Below are 20990 nucleotides of genomic sequence, written 5' to 3' on the forward strand. Positions count from 1 at the left end.
TTTCCCCTTTTCTCTCCCTTTCTCCCCTTTCTCTTTTCCCACTTTCTCTCTCTTCCCCTCTCTCTTCCCTCTTTCTCTCTCCCTGTTTCTCTCCCTTTCCAACTTTCTCTCCCTTTCCCTTTTCTCCCTCTCCCTTTTCTCCTTTCTCTCTCTTTCCCCCCTTTCTCTCCCTTTTTCCCTTTCTCTCTCTTTCCCCCTTTCTATTCCTTGTTTCTCTCTCCTTCCCTCCTTTCTCTCTGGATGGGAGATACACTAACGATTGGCAGTGTATGTGAACAAAATCTTGAGGTAAGGGTGGACAGTAAGTTAAATATGAGCATCCAGGGTGATGCGGCAACAGAAATGGCTAATGCAATCTTGGGTTGTGTAATGTATTGTATTGATTGTGAGGTACTGTATTGTTTTAAGAGTCTGCAGCTGTTGCACTGGAATTGGTAATCAGTAGGTGTGTTATATTGAGCACAGCTGCAGAGTGATTTTAGGCTATGTGTGAGTAGCAGCTTTGAAATAAAGCACCATGTTTTGTTCCTCCGACTCCTGATTCTTTGAGACATAACAGGTTGTATCAATAAGGGCAGAACATCCGGATGGGAGGAGATTGGGGGACACAGTTTGTGAGCTTGCCCCAAGTGCCATTTTCCCCCTGCTATTCTCCACATCCATCCATTGTCACTAGAAGAAGAAGAAGAAGAAGAGTTTGGATTTATATCCCCCCTTTCTCTCCTATAGGAGACTCAAAGGGGCTTACAATCTCCTTTCCCTTCTCCCTCACAACAAACACCCTGTGAGGTGGGTGGGGCTGAGAGAGCTTCGAAAAGCTGTGACTCGCCCAAGGTCACCTAGCTGGCATGTGTTGGAGTGAACAAGCTAATCTGGTTCCCCAGATAAGCCTCCACAGCTCAGGCGGCAGAGCTGGGAATCAAACCCGGTTCCTCCAGATCAGAGTGCACCTGCTCTTAGCCACTTTGCCACTGCTGCTCCCTCTAGTCTGGAGATCAGTTGTAATTCCCTGATCCTAACCACTACTCCACACTGTTGGCCTTACCCCCTTGCTAATCAATGATCCATGAGATTCAAGGTTTGGCCTGAACCAACGAGTCACAACAAATCAAATGCCACAGAACACCCCAGAGTTTCCTCTGACGTTTCCCACACGGAGGGGCGCGGAGGGTCCAGTCGGACGAGGGCTGACTCCAGTTTTGTGCCCAGAAGGGCATGAAACAGCGTGACTTACGCTTGACAATGAGGCAAACCCGACCCAGGGAAACGCAGCAACGAAATGCGATTTAATTATTTCCCCCCGTGCAACATTAATGTGGAGGACGCCTTATTCTTCCCACCAGACCTGTAACAAGACCCGAGGTGGCTTTATCGGGCCTGCCTGTCCTGCCTCCGAGCCCGGAATCTGGTTTCGCGGCTCCTTCGTTTCCGCAGTAACCATTGAGGGAGGACTGTTTCCATCCGACAAGGGACCTTTTTATACCCACGTAACCCAGAGTCAGGTGGGCCTTGGATCCGTCACCCGAGAAGCTGCCTCTGACAGCTCCCATTGTGCGATAGGAACCAGCGAAAGATACATGATAGCGGGTCTCTTATCGGAAGGATGGGTTACAGGTTCTCTGTCGGGGCTGGAGGCAGAGCCGAAATCATTCTCAAGGTATTGATAGCCCATACGCTGACATCGCCCCTGGGAAATAACAGCTGCCCAGCAAACCACTGCTGAGATTTTGCAAACCACGTCCATTTCCGGGAGCAACGTTTCATCCCGTTTTCAATGTCCCTGTTTACCAGGGATGGGCCCCTATATTCCTGTCCTCTATAAAATCACTACTTCTATACTTGGGAGTGTTCTTTTTTTTAAAAAAAAAAACTTTTTATATACACCAGGGGTGGGCAATTATTTTTTCCATGGGGCCGCATAAGAAACAGAAAATATTGTGGAGGGCCGGGCCAAAATAGCAGGGCGTAGGGCGTTTTGAGTTCATAGCCGCAGCCAAGGCAACCGCTTCTTAAGCGGGCTTTCTGTAAGGCCTCGCCCCCAGCACGCAGGGCTAGTTGTAGTCATCCGGAGGGCCGGATGTGGCCCGCGGGCCATATAATGCCCAGGCATCCAAGGCAACCGGCTTCTGCGGGGCTTTCAAAGGCGCCTCGCTCCCCAGCACAGCAGGGGGGCCAGTCAGGGTCATCCGGCGGGCCGGATGTGGCCCGCGGGCCATATAATGCCCAGGTCTGATATACATGGTGTTTTAATTTCCAATACTGCGATTTATTATTTGGTGAGCGCCAGCCTGGTGTCGCGGTTAACAGCGATGAATTCTAATCTGGAGAAGTGGGTTCGATTCCCCACTTCTCCACACGAGCGGTGGACTCTTACCTGATGAACTGGGTTGTTTTCCCTGCTCCTGCATATGAAGCCTGCTGGGTGATCGTGGGCCAGTCACAGCTCTCTTCAAACTCTCTCAGCCTGTGCAAAGGCAGGCCATGATGAACCACCTCTGAGCATCACTTGCCTAGAAAACCCAGGGCTTTCCCAAGAGTATGAGGAAAGGGGCGGCATAGAAGTAAAATAAATCATAATAATTATGTCAGCTGTGACTTGGCGGCACTTTCTACGACCATTATTATTATTTACTTCATTTATATCCCACCTTTCTCTCCGAAGTAGCTTACACAACCTCCTGGTGTAGTGGTTAAGAGCAGGTGCGCTCTAATCTGGGGAGCCGGGTTTGATTCCCTGCTCTGCCACTTGAGCTGCAGGGGCTTATCTGGCGAACCAGATTAGCTTGTGCACTCCAACACATGCCGGCTGGGTGACCTTGGGCTAGTCACAGTTCTTCAGAGCTCTCTCAGCCCCACCCACCTCCCAGGATGTTTGTGTTGGGGGAAAGGGAAGGGAAAGCCCCTTTGAGTCTCCTCGCAGGAGAGAAAGGGGGGATATAAATCCAAACTTTTCTTCTTTCCTCCATTTCATCCTCACACCAACCCTGTGAGGCAGGCTATGTAACTCACCTCAGGTCACCCAGCCAGCTTCCATGGCATTATGGGATTTTATCCCGTTTCTCAGCCTTCACTTCCAAAGTACCTAACACAACAAGAGAGAGAGAGAGAGAGAGAGATTAGTACAAGAGAGAGAGATTAGTACAAATACCGTAGATTTGGGTGGGTAGCCATGCTGGTCTGAAGCAAAAGAAATATAATTTTAGACCAGCGGGACTTTTAAGACTAACAAATTTATATTCTCGGTATATGTTTTTGTGTGCACTAATTTCATGTGCAGAGAGGGTCCCTTCTCTTTCTAGGATCTTGGTAGAAAAATACCCTAGAACAGTGATGGCGAACCTTTTCGAGACCGAGTGCCCAAATTGTAACCCAAAACCCACTTGTTTATCACAAAGTGCCAACACGGCAATTTAACCTGAATACTGAGGTTTTAGTTTAGGGAAAAAGGTTGGCTCCGAGGCATGCGTTACTCGGGAGTAAGCTTCATGGTAGTCAGTGGCTCTGCTTTGAAGCAACCATGCAACTCTTCCAATGGGTAAATCACGACCCTAGGAGGGTTTACTCAGAAGCAAGCGCCATTGCCAGCAACCGAGCTTACTCCCAGGTAAAGGATCGCGCTTCAGTTCTTTGCATGAAAATCAGTGGGGTTTAACAGCGCTTATCAAGTTTACCTACACTGCTTCCCCAAAACTAGGTCTTAGGTTTAATGCTAATAATCCAGCCCAGCAGCCCAGGCCAGCCTAGATGTGTGTGGGGTGGGGGGAGCGACTCTGTTTGCACGTGCCCACAGAGAGGGCTCTGAGTGCCAGCTCTGGCACCCGTGCCATAGGTTCGCCACCACTGCCCTAGAAAATAAAAGCGCCCTCTGCCCCTCTTTTGGCAGAACTTTAGTCCCATCACCAAAAATGCCCTTGCCCAATCTGGAGAGGGACAGTCTGACTTGAGACGGTGTGCCGCAAAACAAACATTGTGTAAATCGAACCACAACATCTGCATTTTCACACAAATGTTCTGTTTCCTTCTGGGAAATCCATCCTTGTTAAATGTGTGCGACACACACTGATATCCAATGCAGGCAATGCGATACTCAAGCCCCTTCCGCACATGCAGAATAATGCACTTTCAATCCACTTTCACAATTGTTTGCAAGTGGATCTTGCTATTCCGCACAGTTGCCAAGTGCATTGGAAGTGGATTGGAAGTGCATTATTCTGCATGTACGGAAGGGGCCTTAGACTGAGAAGGTTGAAATTCTGCTTCCAACAGTTTCAGATGGGTCTTCAGTAGCAGAGCAGGAGTTCAGTAGTACCTTAAATACCAACAAGATTCTACAGGCTATAACAGTGATGGCGAACCTTTTCGAGACCGAGTGCCCAAACCGCAATCCAAAACCCACTTATTTATCGCACAGTGCCAACACGGCAATTTAACCTGAAGACTGAGGTTTTAGTTCAGAAAAAACGGTGGGCTCCGAGGCGTGCGTTACTCAGGAGTAGGCTTGGTGGTAGTCGGTGGCTTTGCTTTGAAGCAACCATGCAACTCTTCCAATGGGTGAATCATGACCTTAGGAGGGTTTTCTCAGAAGCAAGCCCCATTGCCAGCAACTGAGCTTACTCCCAGGTAAAGGATCGGGCTTTAGTTCTTCGCATGAAAATCAGTGGGGTTTAACAGCGCTTAACAGGGTTAGCTACACTGCTTCCCCAAAACTAGGTCTTAAGTTTAATGCTAATAATCGAGCCCAGCAGCCCAGGACAGCCTAGATGTGGGGGTGGGGGCACTCTGTTTGCAGGTGCCCACAGAGAGGGCTCTGAGTGCCACCTCTGGCACCCGTGCCATAGGTTCGCCACCACTGGGCTATAAGCTTTCAAGAGTCAAAACTCTCTTTGGGATCTAACAAACGGAGCAACAGGCCAATTTTTTTTCTACTGCCCAGAGCGTGGGTAGTATTTCTATAAGGATCCAGCTAACAACACTACAAGATTATCAAACAAAATATCTAATTTGTGTACCCATAATACAGAATAAAAATGGCTAGTTCAAAACACAGGTCCTGCAAACCAGATCCCAACATATATTGCAGATAAAACCCACAAACAACAACACAGATGTTATTACAATTGATGAATATATGAAAGGACCATCAGAACTATCCACGTTTATGGCCTTCCTCGGTGGTCGATGACATAACATTTCGAAACTCACATTCGACTGTTGACGTATATAAATCCACGCTAGGAATTGCTTTCTGAAAATTCAATAAACAAAAAAGAGGGGAATCATTATATTAATTAGTAACATTTAATTTCTATTTAATAAAAACATTTTTATTTTAAGGAGGGGGAAATTAAAGATGACTATTGTGCAATGGATAAGGATACATGAAGTGGGCCAAAAACAGAAGAGTTTGGGCAGTGGCGTAGGAGGTTAAGAGCTTGTGTATCTCATCTGGAGGAACCAGGTTTGATTCCCAGCTCTGCCGCCTGAGCTGTGGAGGCTTATCTGGGGAATTCAGATTAGCCTGTACACTCCCACACACGCCAGCTGGGTGACCTTGGGTAGTCACAGCTTCTTGGAGCTCTCTCAGCCCCACCTACCTCACAGGGTGTTTGTTGTGAGGGGGGAAGGCCAAGGAGATTGTAAGCCCCTTTGAGTCTCCTGCAGGAGAGAAAGGGGGGATATAAATCCAAAATTATTCTTCTTCTTCTTCTTCTTCTTCTTCTTCTTCTTCTTCTTCTTCTTCTTCTTCTTCTTCTTCTTCTTCTATATTTCATTTTTCTCAATCGTGAGGAGTCTCAAAGCAGCTTACAAACTCCTTCCCTTCCCCTCCCCACAACAGACACCTTGTGGATAGGTGGGGCTGAAAGAGTTCTGAGAGGACTGTGACTAGCCCAAGTTCACCCAGCAGGCTTCATGTGTAGGAGCAGTGGAGAACCAAACCTGGTTCTCCAGGTTAGAGTCCACTGTGCCTAACCACTACACCACACTGTCTCTTTTCTAATACCTTCTTTTATAATAATTGTACACATACCTAAGATCTTCAAAATATTTCAAATGAGAAAAACACAAGTAAAAGATTATATAACACAAATATTTACATGTTCTAATGATATAAATCCCTAATTTGATTTACAAACAAGTTTGCGAACTAACCTGGTGTTGAATTGTCAGGGTCTCTGAATGTGTGTATCATCAATCAAAAGTTAAAGAAGTAGCTCACTATACATGTAAGAGTCAGCTACATAACTGGTACAAATTGCAAAAATCCACTCTGTTCGCACACACTTCTCCCTACTTGTCTCTGCCCCCTTAAGTTTAGACAACTGCATGCCCAGTTTATTCTTCAAGATTGTCCGGCTGCCCGTATCGGGTTCTCCCAGGAGACAAGAAAGGGGAGGGAACTCAGATCTTATTTAAAGTCTTTGACCAACTATTTTGGGCTTACTCTGTCTGAGACTGGGGCAAGGTAGCTGTGACACAAGCAAGATCCAGGAACAAGAAGGCAGGTGAGGAAAAAGGGACTGGAAGCCCATCCAGGTGAGAAGGTGCCGCAAGGCAAGGGTGGGGGTGGAGCTGCAGAGGCCTGGAGGTGGCAGGTAACGGCAAGAGAGAAAGCGAAAAAGGTGACTGCAAGAGCCAGGCTATCATATTTTCAGAAGCAGAAGACTGAATGAATTATACAATGGCTGAACAGTCTTTCTCCCATATTTCCCCTTACGCCTGGAGCTCCTTGCCATGCTCCCTCACTGTCCCTCATGCCTGGAATTCCCTGCCATTCTCCATCACTGCCCTTATGCCTATAACTTCCTCCCATGCTCCCTTGCTTCCTCTTATTCCTGGAGCTCCCTGCCATTTCCCCTCACTCCCCCTTACGTTAGGAACTCCCTGTCATTTTCTCCCTCACTCCCCCTTACACTAGAAACTCCTTGCCACTCTTCCCTCACTACTCTCCTTGACTGGGACTCCCTGCTGTTCTCCCTCAATGCCCTTTAGGTCTGGAATTTCCTGCCATTTTCCCTCGCTGCCCCTTCTGCCATGAACCTCCTGCTATTCTCCCTCACTGCCCCATATGTCTGGAATTCCCTGCCATTTTCCCTCGCTGCCCCTTCTGCCATGAACCTCCTGCCATTCTCCCTCACTGCCCCTTATGTCTGGAATTTCCTGCCATTCTCCCTCACTGCCCCTTCTGCCATGAACCTCCTGCCATTCTCCCTCACTGCCCCTTATGTCTGGAATTCCCTGCCATTCTCCCTCACTGCCCCTTCTGCCATGAACCTCCTGCCATTCTCCCTCACTGCCCCTTATGTCTGGAATTTCCTGCCATTCTCCCTCACTGCCCCTTATGTCTGGAATTCCTTGCTTTTCTCCCTCACTGCCCCCAGGCACGGACTTTCTGTCGTTGTACCTCAACGCTCCTTTTGTCTGGAACTCCCTGACATTTTACACCCGAAAATCTATCTCAGAATAATTGCATGGTGCCTACCCCTCTCTCTTCCATCATGAGCCTGTGCAAAATATGCCATCAAGGCATAGCCAACTTTTGGCGGCCCTGTAGGGTTTTCAAGGCAAGAGACTAACAGAGGTAGTTTCCAATTGCCTTCCTGTGCATAGCAACCGATAGCCGGCCCTGCTTCGTTTCCAAGATAGCCTGGGCCAACCACGTTCAGGCCTCTTCTATCATACCTCTCCTCAAACTAAGGCTCGGTGCAATTTTGCAGATTTTAAATAGTTAAATTATTATGTTTATGTTATTTTACTCTTGGGTGCTGGGGAGCCTTCAGGCTGTAGGGATGCATTCTAGTAGTGATTCTCTCCCTGGCGTTTAAGCCCTTGACGCCATCGTGATTCGTGGCTGGCATCTTCAGAGGATCTTCAGAGAAGATGCCAGCCACAGATGCAGGCGAAACGTCAGGAGAGAATGCTGCTAGAACACGGCCATACAGCCCGGAAACCACACAGCACCCAAGTGATTCCGGCCGTGAAAGCCTTCGACAATACATTATTTTACTCTGTTATTTTATTCTGTTGTTCGCCGGCCTGAGCTGTTCGGTGGAGGGTGGCCTATTAAATGAATGAATGAATGAATGAATGAATGAATGAATGAATGAATGAATGAATGCATGCATGCATGCATGCATGCACGAGGATCTTTTTTGACAAGATCTTCGTGCATACATTTATTTATTTATTTATTTATTTGTTTGTTTGTTTTGTTTTTATTCCACCCTTCTTTGAAGTGGTTCAGGGCAACATACATGGTCCCCTCCTCCCCATTTTTATCCCCATAACAACCCTGTAAGCAATAGCGTATCTACAGGGGACATGAGGGGGCCCAAGACCCAGACGGCACTCACCGGGGTCACATGGGGGGCTCCTTACCTGACTGCACCACTTGCCCTGTTCGCTGCTCGTCCACCCCGCTTGCCGCTCACCTTCCACTCGCCCTGCTCGCCCACCAGCTTGGCTCAGTTGGGGAAGGCACAACTGGGAGGGCACACAATCAGTAGCCCCCAGGTACCATTTCCTACAGGTATGCTACTGACTGTGAGGCAGGCTAGGCTAAGAGAGAGTGACTATCCGAAGGTTACCCAGCAAGCTTCCGTGGTCAAGTGCTGACAGAACAAACAATAGTGTGATTATCCATCACACCACAGCATTGTCAGGTCACCAGAGGGGGACATGGAGATAGGCATTACAGCTCCAGGTTGGGAAATACCTGGATATTTCGGGATGGAGCCTTGGGAGAATAGGGACTTCAGTGGGGCATAATGTCACCCTTCAAAGTATCCATTTTCTCCAAAGGAGCTGTGTGGAGATTAGCTGTAATTCTGGGGTGGTCCCCAGACCATAGCTGGAGGTTGGCATCCCTTTTTTGGTCTTGGCCACCACCTGATAGGATAAGAACATAAGAACATAAGAAAGAGCCTCCTGGATCAGACCAGAGTCCATCTAGTCCAGCACTCTGCTACTCGCAGTAGCCCACCAGGTGCCTTTGGGAGCTCACATGCAGGAGGTGAAAGCAATGGCCTTCTGCTGCTGCTGTTCCCGAGCACTTGGTCTGCTAAGGCATTTGCAACCTCAGATCAAGAATCAAGAATATAATGTCTTTAGGACGTTATAAAAAGATCCGTTTGGGGATTTTGTGTTCCCACGGCACGGGAGAACACAAGCGTTGCCAGCCAAAATGAATCTTTCTTTCCCACCTGCTGCCTGGAGCTCTTGTCAGTTTCACCGTGGTGTCTGCCATTTTGTGTGCTGCTGTAGAGATTATCTTTGGAGATTCTCCTCAGAGGTTTCCTCTGGTTACAGCTCATCCATTTGCTATTTCACTGTAAAAAGTAGATGAATAAAGTTTGTTTAACCTAGTGATCCCATGCATGTGTCATTTTTCCTTTTTGTTTTGTTTTGAGGGGGCTGTCTGTGAGGTTACAGCAACCCAAATATGTTCATATTGCAGATTCTCTAGTCATGTCTCTGCAGCTTCAGAAACAAACGAGGTTTGGCCAACCTCCAGATTTATTATGAAGCAGCGGCTATGACATGCCTTCAGGACTGGATGACCTTGGAAATTAGGGAATTGTTGAATTTGGAAGGCCGTGACTTAGTTTACGGATGGCACAATAAATTGTTCACAAACAATTTGATGACCACTTTGTCGTTGCCATTAGAAAAATATGGGGAAATTATAAAACATCAACATTGTTAAGTACTCCGGGGTGGATTTCCCCCATGAAGCAATGTTATTAAGAAGAGTTTGGATTTATATCCCCCCTTTCTCTCCTGTAGGAGACTCAAAGGGGCTTACAATCTCCTTGCCCTTCCCCCCTCACAACAAACACCCTGTGAGATAGGTGGGGCTGAGAGCGCTCCAAGAGGCTGTGACTAGCCCAAGGTCACCCAGCTGGCGTGTGTGGGAGTGTACAGGCTAATCTGAATTCCCCAGATAAGCCTCCACAGCTCAGGCGGCAGAGCGGGGAATCAAACCCGGTTCCTCCAGATTAGATACACGAGCTCTTAACCTCCTACGCCACTGCTGCTCCTTCACCAGGCCCAATAAAGGCCCAATATAGTATTGATGAAATATTTAAGATACTCAGACATAGTGGTAGGAGAATGAAAGGCTTGGAGATTAAGAGATAGAAATGAAATAATTCTAAACGGGGAACACTGTCATTGGTACCTATACCTACAAAGAGAAATTCAAACGGGATGTAAAGAGAGGTTTTGAAATGGGAAAAGATCTGTTATGGGATAATTTATGATAAAAAGGCTGTATAATTTACTGTTAAAGCAGAAGTCTGAGTCTGAAAGAATTAAGAAAAATATGATTACTTGGGCAGTATCTATTGGAAAAATATCCCTTTAGATCAATGGGATCAGTTGTGGAGCAAAAATTGGAAATGTAATAAAAATATAAATCTGAGAGAAAATATTTTCAAGATGTTCTATCGGTGGCACTTATATCCGAGTAAGTGTGGAAAAATGTACTCAGATATCTCCAGTCTGTGTTGGAGATGTTCAAAAGAGAAGGGGAATTGTGATCACATTTGGTGGAACTGTACAAAAATTAATCAATTTTGGAATAATATTCATAAAGAAATTCAGGAGATCTTGGGATACTCATTTGATTTAAAAAAAAGAAACTTTTTTGAAGTCTTTCAAAGTCTGAAATCAAGAAAATAGAAAACTATTTCTTTATATGATTTCAGCAGCAAGAATCCTGGTGGCGAAGAATTGGAAAAGTAAAGACTTACCCGAAATCGGGGATTGGAGAAATAAGATGATGCAATATTTAGGAATTGATAAACTATCAACTTAAATTAAACCAAATATCTTTGGACAGTTTCATACGGGATTGGAAACCTTTAATTAATTATATAAAAATAAAGGAAGTTGTACTGGAATTTTGAATTATTGTAAATATTGAAAAATAGTTAGAAGGATAAAACTGAGCCTCAAGCTGTCAGTTTATTTATGAAAATAAGATATGGTGAAAAAAGAAAAGTCAGGAACGAAAAAGTAGAAGATTACCAGTATATATGTACTAGTCTAGTGGGAAGTATTTACTAAAATATACAGATTAAGGTTATTGTTAAATAAGATTGATGTTTGTTTAGTGGTTGGTATGGTCTATTCATGTCATGTTTATTGTTCATTTTAATATTTGTTGAAATAAAATAAAAACCAGGGAAAAAAAGAAAGAGGTTTGAGCAGGAGAAATAAAGTATTTCCTACCTGCTTATGTTCGCTCAGTAGTCAGGAATCATCTCCAACCCAGGTTGGGGGGAAGAAATTGCTAGTTTGGCAATTTTTGAAAAACACGGGTTGAGAGAAATATAATGGGTTGAACTTATTTTGGGGACAAGAGCTGTGAGACGTTTCCCCCTATTTATGGGCGTTTTCCCACTTACCTTTTGTTGCGCACAAGTAGCGCGGGGTCCCCATCGCCTCCACACTACAGGGGCGGCGACTATGCAGCCGCCCCACCGCTGCTGCTGTCGCGCCCCCTCAGCGTGCGTCATTCCAGGCGCTCATTGCAACGGCGCCTTTTGAAGACCCCGCGCAGAGCGCGCGCCTGGAATGACGCGTGCCGAGAGAAGCGCGCAGCAAAGCGGAGGGGAGGTAAGTGGGAAAACGCCCTATAACATCCTAAAGACACTATATTTCTGCAGAATCCACCATTGTTGTTCAACCAGTTCTTTCCATCTCGGACTCCCACATCTTCCATTTTCTTCCACGCTCTTTCCTTCAGTGGGTTCAGTATTGTATTTTAATGAATCTGTCGCCATCATTGTTTAAAAGAGGTTTATGTGTTGTTCTAAATGTTAATTTAAATTGATTTTATAATTTCATCTAAAATGGTGGAGAGCTGCCCTGACCCCGTGAGGGGAAGTGCGGCCTACAAAACCAACGAAATGAATAAATAAATGATCAGTTGAAGAATATAGTTAGATATAGTTAGTTAGATAGTTAGAAAGGCAAGCTGGCACACTGGGCTGTTTCTCTCCTTGTGGCAGCTTGTCCCTGTTGTTATGCGGTTGAGCACACACACAGGCCCCTGGTCCCAGCGGCGGGGCTATCAGGGGGCAGGAAGGGGGTGCCACACACCAAGCGCACAGCTTTGGGTCACATGGGGGGGCAAAAAATCCCCTTTCCCCCTTCCCCCCTCGTCGGTCGGCCGCTCAGCTCACACACACCCCCACCCCACACTTACTTTAACAAACGGAGCAGGCTGGAGAGGAGGCCTGCCTGTGTTCCCTTCCAGGCTGCAAATGGCCTGGTGGGAATAACATTTCCCAGGAGACCCTGGAAAATGTAGTTCCCACCAGGCCATTTGCAGCCTGGAAGGGAACAGGCAGGCCTCTTCGCCAGCCTGGTCTGTTTGCTAAAGTAAGCGGGGGGCACCGCGAGGGAGGGCAGGGAGCCAAAGGGGGTGAAAAAGCCAGAGTTTGCACCGGGCGCACTCTGGCCCAGCTACGCCTCTGCCTGATCCACAGACGCTCACAGTTATCTCCGTTCATTTGCAGGTCCAATTCCTTCAGCGGGCTGCTCCCTCCTCCAGGGCAATGGCATCACAGCTGGAAAGCGCCATGGAAGGCCTCATTACCGTCTTCCATAACTACTCAGGCAAGGAGGGTGACAAATACAAGCTGAGCAAAAAGGAGCTGAAGGAGCTACTGCAGAACGAGCTGAGCATGTTCCTGGAGGTACGGTGGAGAACACAGAACGCCTCCCATCTTCCCTCATGAGCATCCAGTGCCATGCTTGCCTTCCTCGGTTCCAATAGTGGTGCAGTGGTTAGGACCAGGAGTCATGGGTTCAAGGTTCAAGAGATTCCACCTAAACATCAGGGAAAGCTTCCTGACGGTCAGGGCTGTTCGACAGTGGAATGCACTACCTCGGAGTGCGGTGGAGTCTCCTTCTTTGGAGGCTTTTCAACAGAGGCTGGATGGCCATCTGTCAGGAGTGCTTTGATTGTGTGTTCCTGCATGGCAGAGGGTTGGACTTGATGGCCCTTGTGGCCTCTTCCAACTCTATGATTCCATGACTCTAGTCTGAAGAATTGGGTTTGATTCTCTACTCCTCCATAGGAGCAGTGGACTCTTTATGTGATGAAGTGAATTTGTTCCCCTGATCCTCCACATGAAGCTTGTTGGGTGACCTTGGGCCAGCCACAGTTCTCTCAGCCCCCCTACTTCACTGTTTTGGGGAAGGGAAAAGGAGTTTTAAATGACCTAAATCTTCCCTAAAATGGCAGTAGTGGTTACAGGCTAGACCAGGGGTAGGGACTATCAGGAGGAGCTCCAGATAGCTCAGGGGACTACAGATTCCTATCAGTTCCTACCAGCATGGCCAATTGGCCATGCTGATAGAGGCTGATGGGAATTGTAGTTCCTGAACATCTGGAGAGCCGCAGGTTCCCTACCCCTGGGCTAGACCCATAGCAACCATAGCGTCTAGTTTGTCTCTGAGAAAGAACTGCAGCCACTACAGGCCTGTTGCCTGTAGGAATAGTCACACCCAGTGGCGTAGCTAGGGAAAATGGAGCCCGGGGCCAAATCTGAGTGTCCCCCCCCCCCCCGCATATGGGCAGCGTCCCTCCCCCACCACAACCAAACAACATTTTTTTAACCAGGTCATCTCAAAGTCACCATCACATTATAGAACATGCCCCAACACACAAATCTGAACACACCCAGGGCTCCCTAGTTTAAACAACATTGAAAGTGATACTATTTATTTTTTGAAGAGGGGGAATCCACACCCTGAGGTGTTAAGCATCGCACTTTTAATGTTATTTAAACTAGGGAGCCCAGATTCTCCTTTTAAATCCACCTTAAAGGGAAACTCTGGGCTCCCTAGTTTTAAACAACATTGAAAGTGATGCTGTTTCAGGGTAGATTTGCCACCCACCCACCCCAAACAGCATCATTCATTTTTCTAACATGTGTGTGTTGTTGTTGGTTATTGTGGGTTTTCTGGGCTGCGTGTCTGTGGTCTGGTAGATCTTGTTCCTAATGTTTCACCTGCATCTGTGGCTGGTATCTTCAGAGGTGTATCACAGAGAGAAGTTTGTTATACACTGTGTCCAGACTTCTCTCTGTGATATACCTCTGAAGATGCCAGCCACAGATGCAGGCGAAACGTTAGGAACAAGATCTACAAGACCACGGCCACACAGCCTGTAAAACCCACAACATGAATCTGGTTGTGAAAGCCTTCAACAATACTATCAATGTTTTTTTTAATCTAGGGAGCCCAGATTCTTCCTTTAAATCCACTCCAACGAGGGTGAATTTAAAGAGAGAACCTGGAGAAAATTTGAGGGTGCCTGTCAGGAGAGCAACAGTACCAAAATTTTAGGCTATCTTCAGGAGACTCTCCTGATGAAACCACCCAGGTTTAGTGAAGTTTGGCTCAGGGGGTCCAAAGTTATGGACCCTCAAAAGGGTAGCCCCATCTACCATTAGCTCCCATTGGAAACAATGGGGATAGGGCACCCCTTTTGGGGGTCCATAACTTTGGACCCCCTGAACCAACCTTCACCAAACCTGGTGGTATCAGCAGGAGACTATCCTTATGATACCACCTAGGTTTAGTGAAGTTTGATTCAGGGGATCCAAAGTTCACCAAATGTGGCTGGTATCATCAGGAGAGTCACCTGATGATAGCCTGAAATTTTGGTGCCGCTAGCCTAAAAACTGCACCCCCTGCAGGCCAAAATTGGAAAAAACAGTAAAAGCCACAGACGAACCTGCAATTTTTGCGCCCACCACAAGGTGGCACCTGGGGCACTTGTCCACGGATGTCCCCATGGTAGCTACGCCTGTGGTCACACCCCTGGTTGTTTCCTTTTCCAACTATTCAGGATGTTGTCGCCTCGAGCAGAAACGGCCCGGGGGCATCATCCTGCCAAGAATTCCCCCCTCCCCCAAGCAGGTTTCAAACAAAGCTATTAGAAAAGCAAGCAAGCACATTGGGGAATTCCTCACCTCTTTGTGGCTTGTCCCTGTTGTTATGCTGTTGTGCACATACAAGGCTCTGCTCCACAGACATTCACAGTAATGTCTAATCTGAGGTGACCAGATGGTTACCTTTGTGAACCGGGACAGGGGTAGGCGGCCGCACATGCGCGCGCAGCCGCAGGAGTGCACTGCCTTCTGGGGCTTGCTGTTTCCCGCCCCAGAAGGCAGTGCGGCAGCCTCCCAAAAATCGGGACAATTGAAATAACCCGCGGGACGCGGGACAAATTGTTTGAAGGAGGGACTGTCCCGCCAAAAGCGGGACGTCTGGTCAGCCTGGTCTAATGATCTGCAGGTCCTGTTCTTTCAGTGGGATCACTGCAGGATGCCCAACCCCCCCAAAAATACAAGAGTGCCCATGTACCAAGTTACTTACCATTTCAAAGGCTAGGCATTGAGTTGCCAACTCTGGGTTGGGAACGCCCTGGAGATTTGGGGGTGGGGTCTGGAGAGGGGAGGGGCCTTAGCACAGATACAATGCCATAGAAAAGCAGCCATTTCCCCTGTAGGAGCTGAATTATGTAATCTGGAAATCAGTTGTAATCCCGGGAGATCTAGAGGCCCCATTTGAAGGCTGACGTGCAGCCTCGGGGAGCATATGGGGTCAAATGTCCCTGGACTGCAACCATTTAGTCACATATAGGCTTTCCCCACTACAGAAGGGAGCTAAGGTCGACTCGGTTCCCTTCAGTGGAGGGCGATTCCAGGCTGTCCCCACAGCAACTGAGTTGGCCCCCTGGAACCGAGCTAAGTGGGCGGGATCATCTTGGTGCCTGTTTCACTCCTCGATCGTGATTGGCGCTTGTGTTACGGCAGGAAACGGGAGCGTTCTTTTTTTTTACAGTTTTTACAGTTTACAGTTACATGCACTTTCTGCCCACCACGACTCTCCCATTCTGCGCATGCCACAAAAGCGGCTCGTGATTGGTTGAACAGATGAGGTGTCGTTTCAATGCAGAAAAGTGTAGTTCATAACTGCGACAAGGATGTCACAGTTCTGAGGGGAGGGGGAACTGAGACAAAACAATGTTGGTGGCAGTGGGGATTCACTGAGGCGAAACTAGGTAGAGACCAGTTTAACTCTGTCAGTGGGGAAAGCCCCATAGGGATGGAAAATCGCCCCCATACTCCTGCTCCTTCCCACTGGGTCCCCCCCTCTACTGACTTCGTGGTGGTGGGGGCGGCTGAAAAACTCAGATTTTGCACCAGGCTACATTTTCCATAGAAAATGCCTTTAATTTAAACACACCCATTTTGTATCTAGAGATGAATCATAGTGGATACATACATACATTTACATATATACATATATACATATATATACATATACATATACATATACATATACATATACACACACACACACACACACATACACATATATATATACACATACACACACACACACACACACACAGCTCAACTCAATTATACAAAATCTTCAGGGCCTTTTAAGAAAAGCACTCAAAGCAGCTCCAATTACTAACAGTGCCCAGTAAAAAAAGAAAAGTGAGAAACTCCAAACAATGAATAATGCAGGTCTTCTTTAGTTAGAGGGGAAAGTATTGGGTTAAGACAACACTGGGCAGGAAAGCACATTAATGTATTCATTGTATTCACAGGCCCCTTCCGCACATGCCGAATAATGTACTTTCAATCCACTTTGAAGCTGGATTTAACTGTGCGAAATGGCAAAATCCACTTTCAAACAATTGTGAAAGTGGATTGAATCATGTGCTTTATTCTGCATGTGCGGAAGGGGCCAAAAGAGTGTGTGGCCCAACGCTGGAGATGGGAACGTTTTCTAGGGCAGGGGTGTTGTGTTCACTTAATCTCTTCAAGCAAGGTGTCAGAAAGACATTACACAAGGCTGATTTGGAGATGGCAAATCCAGACAAAGCTCTTACTTAACTGTATGTTAAGGTGACCAGGGCGGGGGTGGGGGCGGCCACACTGCCTTCTGCGGTGGTCCCATTTCCCTCCCTGTGAAAGGGCGGGAAAAGGGGAGCGCCCCAGAAGGCAAAATCGGGACAGTTTAAAAACCCCGCGGGACAGATTGGTTTAAGGCGGGACTGTCCCGCCAAAAGCAGGACGTCTGGTCACCTTACTGTATGTCCTTGTGGGTACACTGAGGCAATTCACAGTTTGGGCACCACATTTTGGCACTGCACTGCTAGGCACCCCAAGGATTGGCAGAGATGGGTAGAGACACAGCTGTCTTAAAAACAGGTTTCCCCAACCTACCATAGGTTGGTCTGGAAACACTTCCCCATACTTGTTTTTTTTCTTTACAACAATCCTGTGAGGTAGTTTAGACAGATTGGCCCAAGGTCACCCAGTCAATGGCATATCTGAGTAGGGATTTGATCCAGGTCTCCTAGAGCCCAGTTTACAGTCTATTACAGGAGTTCCCAAACTTTCTAAACCTGTGAGCATCTTTGGAATTCTGATGCAGCATGGTAGATGCAGCTACAAAATGGCTGCCTTAGGAGGCAGAGAGAGCCACAAAATGGCTGCCACAGTTTACCTGCAGTCACTCAGTGACAGGTCCAGAAAGCAAGGACTGCCTCTGGTCTTTAGAGACTGTGGGAGCATCCTCACACAACAGTGGTAGAAGAATCATAGAGTTGGAAGAGACCCCAAGGGCCATCAAGTCCAACCCGCTGCCATGCAGGAACACACAATCAAAGCATTCTCAACATATGTTCATCCAGCCTCTGTTTTAAAACTTCCAAAGAAGGAGACTTCACCACTCTCTGAGGCAGTGAATTCCACTATCAAACAGCACTGACAGTCAGAAAGTTCTTCCTAATGTAAGGTGACCAGATGGTCACCTTTGTGAACCGGGATGGGCGGGTAGGCGCTCCTTGTGACAGGGCGGGAAACAGGAGCGCCCCAGGCCATGCGCTCCTGCGACCACATGCGCATGCAGGAGGCTGCCGCACTGCCTTGCACCCCAGAACACTTGAAAAAACCCGCGGGACATGGGAAAAATTGTTTTGAGGCGGGACTGTCCCGCCAAAAGCAGGACGTCTGGTCAGCCTATCCTAATGTTTAGGTAGAATCTCTTTTCCTGCACCTTGAATCCGTTACTCTGTGTCCTAGTCTCTCAGGCAGCAGAAAACAAGCTTGCTCCTTCTTTGACATGGCATCCCATCAAATATTTAAACATAGCTATCATGTCCCCCCTTAACCTAGGTGTAATGATTAGAGCATGGTGTAATGATTAGAGTACTGTAATAAGGTGAGGGAGACCTGGGTTTGAATTCGCACTAGGCCCTGGTGGGGGGAACTATGCATACTCTCGTGTGCCCAGGATTTTAACCGATCCATGCTCAGCCTAATGAGAACATAAGAAAGAGCCAGCTGGATCAGACCAGAGTCCATCTAGTCCAGCACTCTGCTACTCGCAGTGGCCCACCAGATACCTTTGGGAGCTCACATACAGGATGTGAAAGCAATGGCCTTCTGCGGCTGTTGCTCCCAAGCACCTGGTCTGTTAAGGCATTTGCATTCTCAGATCAAAGAGGATCAAGATTGGTAGCCATAAATCAACTTTTCCTCCATAAATCTGTCCAAGCCCCTTTTAAAGCTATCATTAACGGGCTGCTGTGGGTTTTCCAGACTGTGTGTCCGTGGTCTGGTAGAACATAAGAAGAACATAAGAACAAGCCAGCTGGATCAGACCAGAGTCCATCTAGTCCAGCACTCTGCTACTCGCAGTGGCCCACCAGGTGCCTTTGGGAGCTCACATGCAGGATGTGAAAGCAATGGCCTGCTGCTGCTGCTGCTGCTGCTCCTGAGCACCTGGTCTGCTAAGGCATTTGCAAGCTGAGATCAAGGAGGATCAAGATTGGTAGCCATAGATCAACTTCTCCTCCATAAATCTGCCCAAGCCCCTTTTAAAGCCATCCAGGTTAGTGGCCATCACCTCCTCCTGTGGCAGCATATTCCAAACACCAATCACACGTTGCGTGAAGAAGTGTTTCCTTTTATTAGTCCTAATTCTTCCCCCCAGCGTTTTCAATGGATGCCCCCTGGTTCTAGTATTGTGAGAAAGAGAGAAAAATTTCTCTCTGTCAACATTTTCTATCCCAGGCATAATTTTATAGACTTCAATCATATCCCCCCCTCAGCTGTCTCCTCTCCAAACTAAAGAGTTCCAAAATGAGGGAGGGGAGGGTAAAATAAAAATCAAGTGGATCCTTTGCTACCCTCTGCAATTAAAGGTGGGCTCCGGGACTGAGAAGGCAGCCACGCCTCACTTGTGTCTGTCAGTCGTGTCTGAACCCTGTGTGTTCTCCATTCCAGAACCAGAGAGACACGAGCGTCGTGGACGGCATCATGCACGACTTGGATGAGAACGGTGACGGGGAGGTGGACTTCCCGGAGTTTGTGACCCTGGTGGCAGGCCTGACCGTGGTTTGCAACGAATTTTTCTGCGAGGCCACATGAAGAGTTTGAAGGAGGCTGCCGGCAGGCCCGATTCGGGAGCCGCTGCATCACAGAGTCCCGGCCATACCTTGCCATCTCCCACCCAGGCCGCCTGCTAGCCCTGCAGCTTTCCCCTACCGTTCGGCACAAAGTGACCGCCTTGAGGTCCCCCCATAATCAACCATTGTGACAGCACTGCTTATTAAAGCCACTTTATCTGCCCTCCGTCTGGCCTCTTCTGTTTGGGGGGGAGATGTGCTGGAAAAGGGAAGGGGTGGCCGGGCGAGTGGGGGGGAGAAACCTTGCAGAGAATGTTTCATTGGGGAAGATAACGGGCATGTTTCTAACAAAAGGATCTGTGTCGCTCCACACAAGGCCAGTTCCAGGCTTTCTGGGGCCCTCGTCAGAGAAAGCAGAAGGCCCTTCCTGCCAGTTCTGGGGTGACAAATTCCTAGCGATTTGGGCCCCTTCTGCACATGAAGAATGATGCACTTTCAGTCCACTTTCAATGCACGTTACAGCTGGATTTTACTGTGAGGAATAGCAAAATTCCACTTGCAAACAATTGTGAAAGTGGATTGAAAGTGCATTATTCTGCATATGCGGAAGGGGCCTCAGAGATGGAGCCTCCAGAGGATGATGATTTAGCGTGGAGAGGGGAGAAAGCTCAGCAGGTGCAACACCATCAACATCATTCTTCAGAGCAGCCATTTTGTCTCCTTCTTTTAATTGAACAAACAACAAAAAAACAGGAAACGAGAACAAAGCACAGCTGAATCACAGTTCTAACTACATAAAGAATAAAATTATACCAATCATGTTCTATCTAGCCAGACATAGATTGATCAATTAATATTCAATAACATTATTATCATTATTATTATATTGAAACAAAAACAGTTATACACAGCAAACAAGATCAATATGCTGGATTTTGTATTACATCACACGTCGGACACTCCCCAAGCATCTAGGACTGTGTGATGTATCAACGAATAATGCATGCAGAGCTGAGTAGGGTGGCCTTTTGCAGCTGACATATGGTGATTTTGTCAGCACCGATTGTTTTTAAGTGCCGTCCAAGGTCTTTAGGCACTGCACCCAGTGTGCTGATCACCACTGGGACCACCTTTACTGGTTTGTGCCAGAGTCTTTGTAGTTCAATCCTTAAATCCTCGTATCGTGTAAGTTTTTCCAGTTGCTTCTCATCAATTCTGCTGTCACCAGGAATTGCAACATCAACTATCCCCACTTTCTTTTTTTCCACAATCGTGAGGTCAGGAGTATTATTATTATTGTAGATTTCACAGCTGCCAGATCTTTAGCTGGTTGTTGGCCTTCATTGCAATTCGAGCCTCACCCAGAGGCCTAGGAAGTTGTAATGTATCGGCGTAGCATTCGTGCAGATCCCAGCAGGGCTGCCTTCTGAATTTGACAGATGTTAATTTTGTCAATTCGAAGATGTTTTCAAGTGCTGCCCTAGTGTTTTTGGGATGGCGCCCAGCGTGCCGATTACCACTGGGACGACCTCAGCTG

The 20990-nt window shown here is 47.4% G+C and overlaps 1 protein-coding gene across 2 annotated transcripts in view; it reads left to right on the forward strand.

Annotated features, from left to right (window-relative positions):
• S100A1 (S100 calcium binding protein A1) overlaps window positions 1-19679 on the forward strand; it is a 29701-nt gene extending 10022 nt beyond the window's left edge. The window contains exons 1-3 of one of the 2 annotated variants that reach the window (XM_048510109.1): window positions 6404-6503; window positions 12525-12704; window positions 19332-19679. In XM_048510109.1, the coding sequence (XP_048366066.1) occupies window positions 12564-12704; window positions 19332-19475 (285 nt within the window). In that variant the 5' untranslated portion in view covers window positions 6404-6503; window positions 12525-12563 and the 3' untranslated portion in view covers window positions 19476-19679. Of the gene's footprint in view, window positions 1-6403; window positions 6504-12524; window positions 12705-19331 lie in introns of those variants that run through there. The other variant, XM_048510099.1, reaches the window with a different exon arrangement.
• The last annotated feature ends 1311 nt before the right edge of the window (window positions 19680-20990 follow it).

This window comes from Sphaerodactylus townsendi, linkage group LG01, assembly GCF_021028975.2.
Source record: "Sphaerodactylus townsendi isolate TG3544 linkage group LG01, MPM_Stown_v2.3, whole genome shotgun sequence".
Classification (NCBI taxonomy): Eukaryota; Metazoa; Chordata; class Lepidosauria; order Squamata; family Sphaerodactylidae; genus Sphaerodactylus; species Sphaerodactylus townsendi.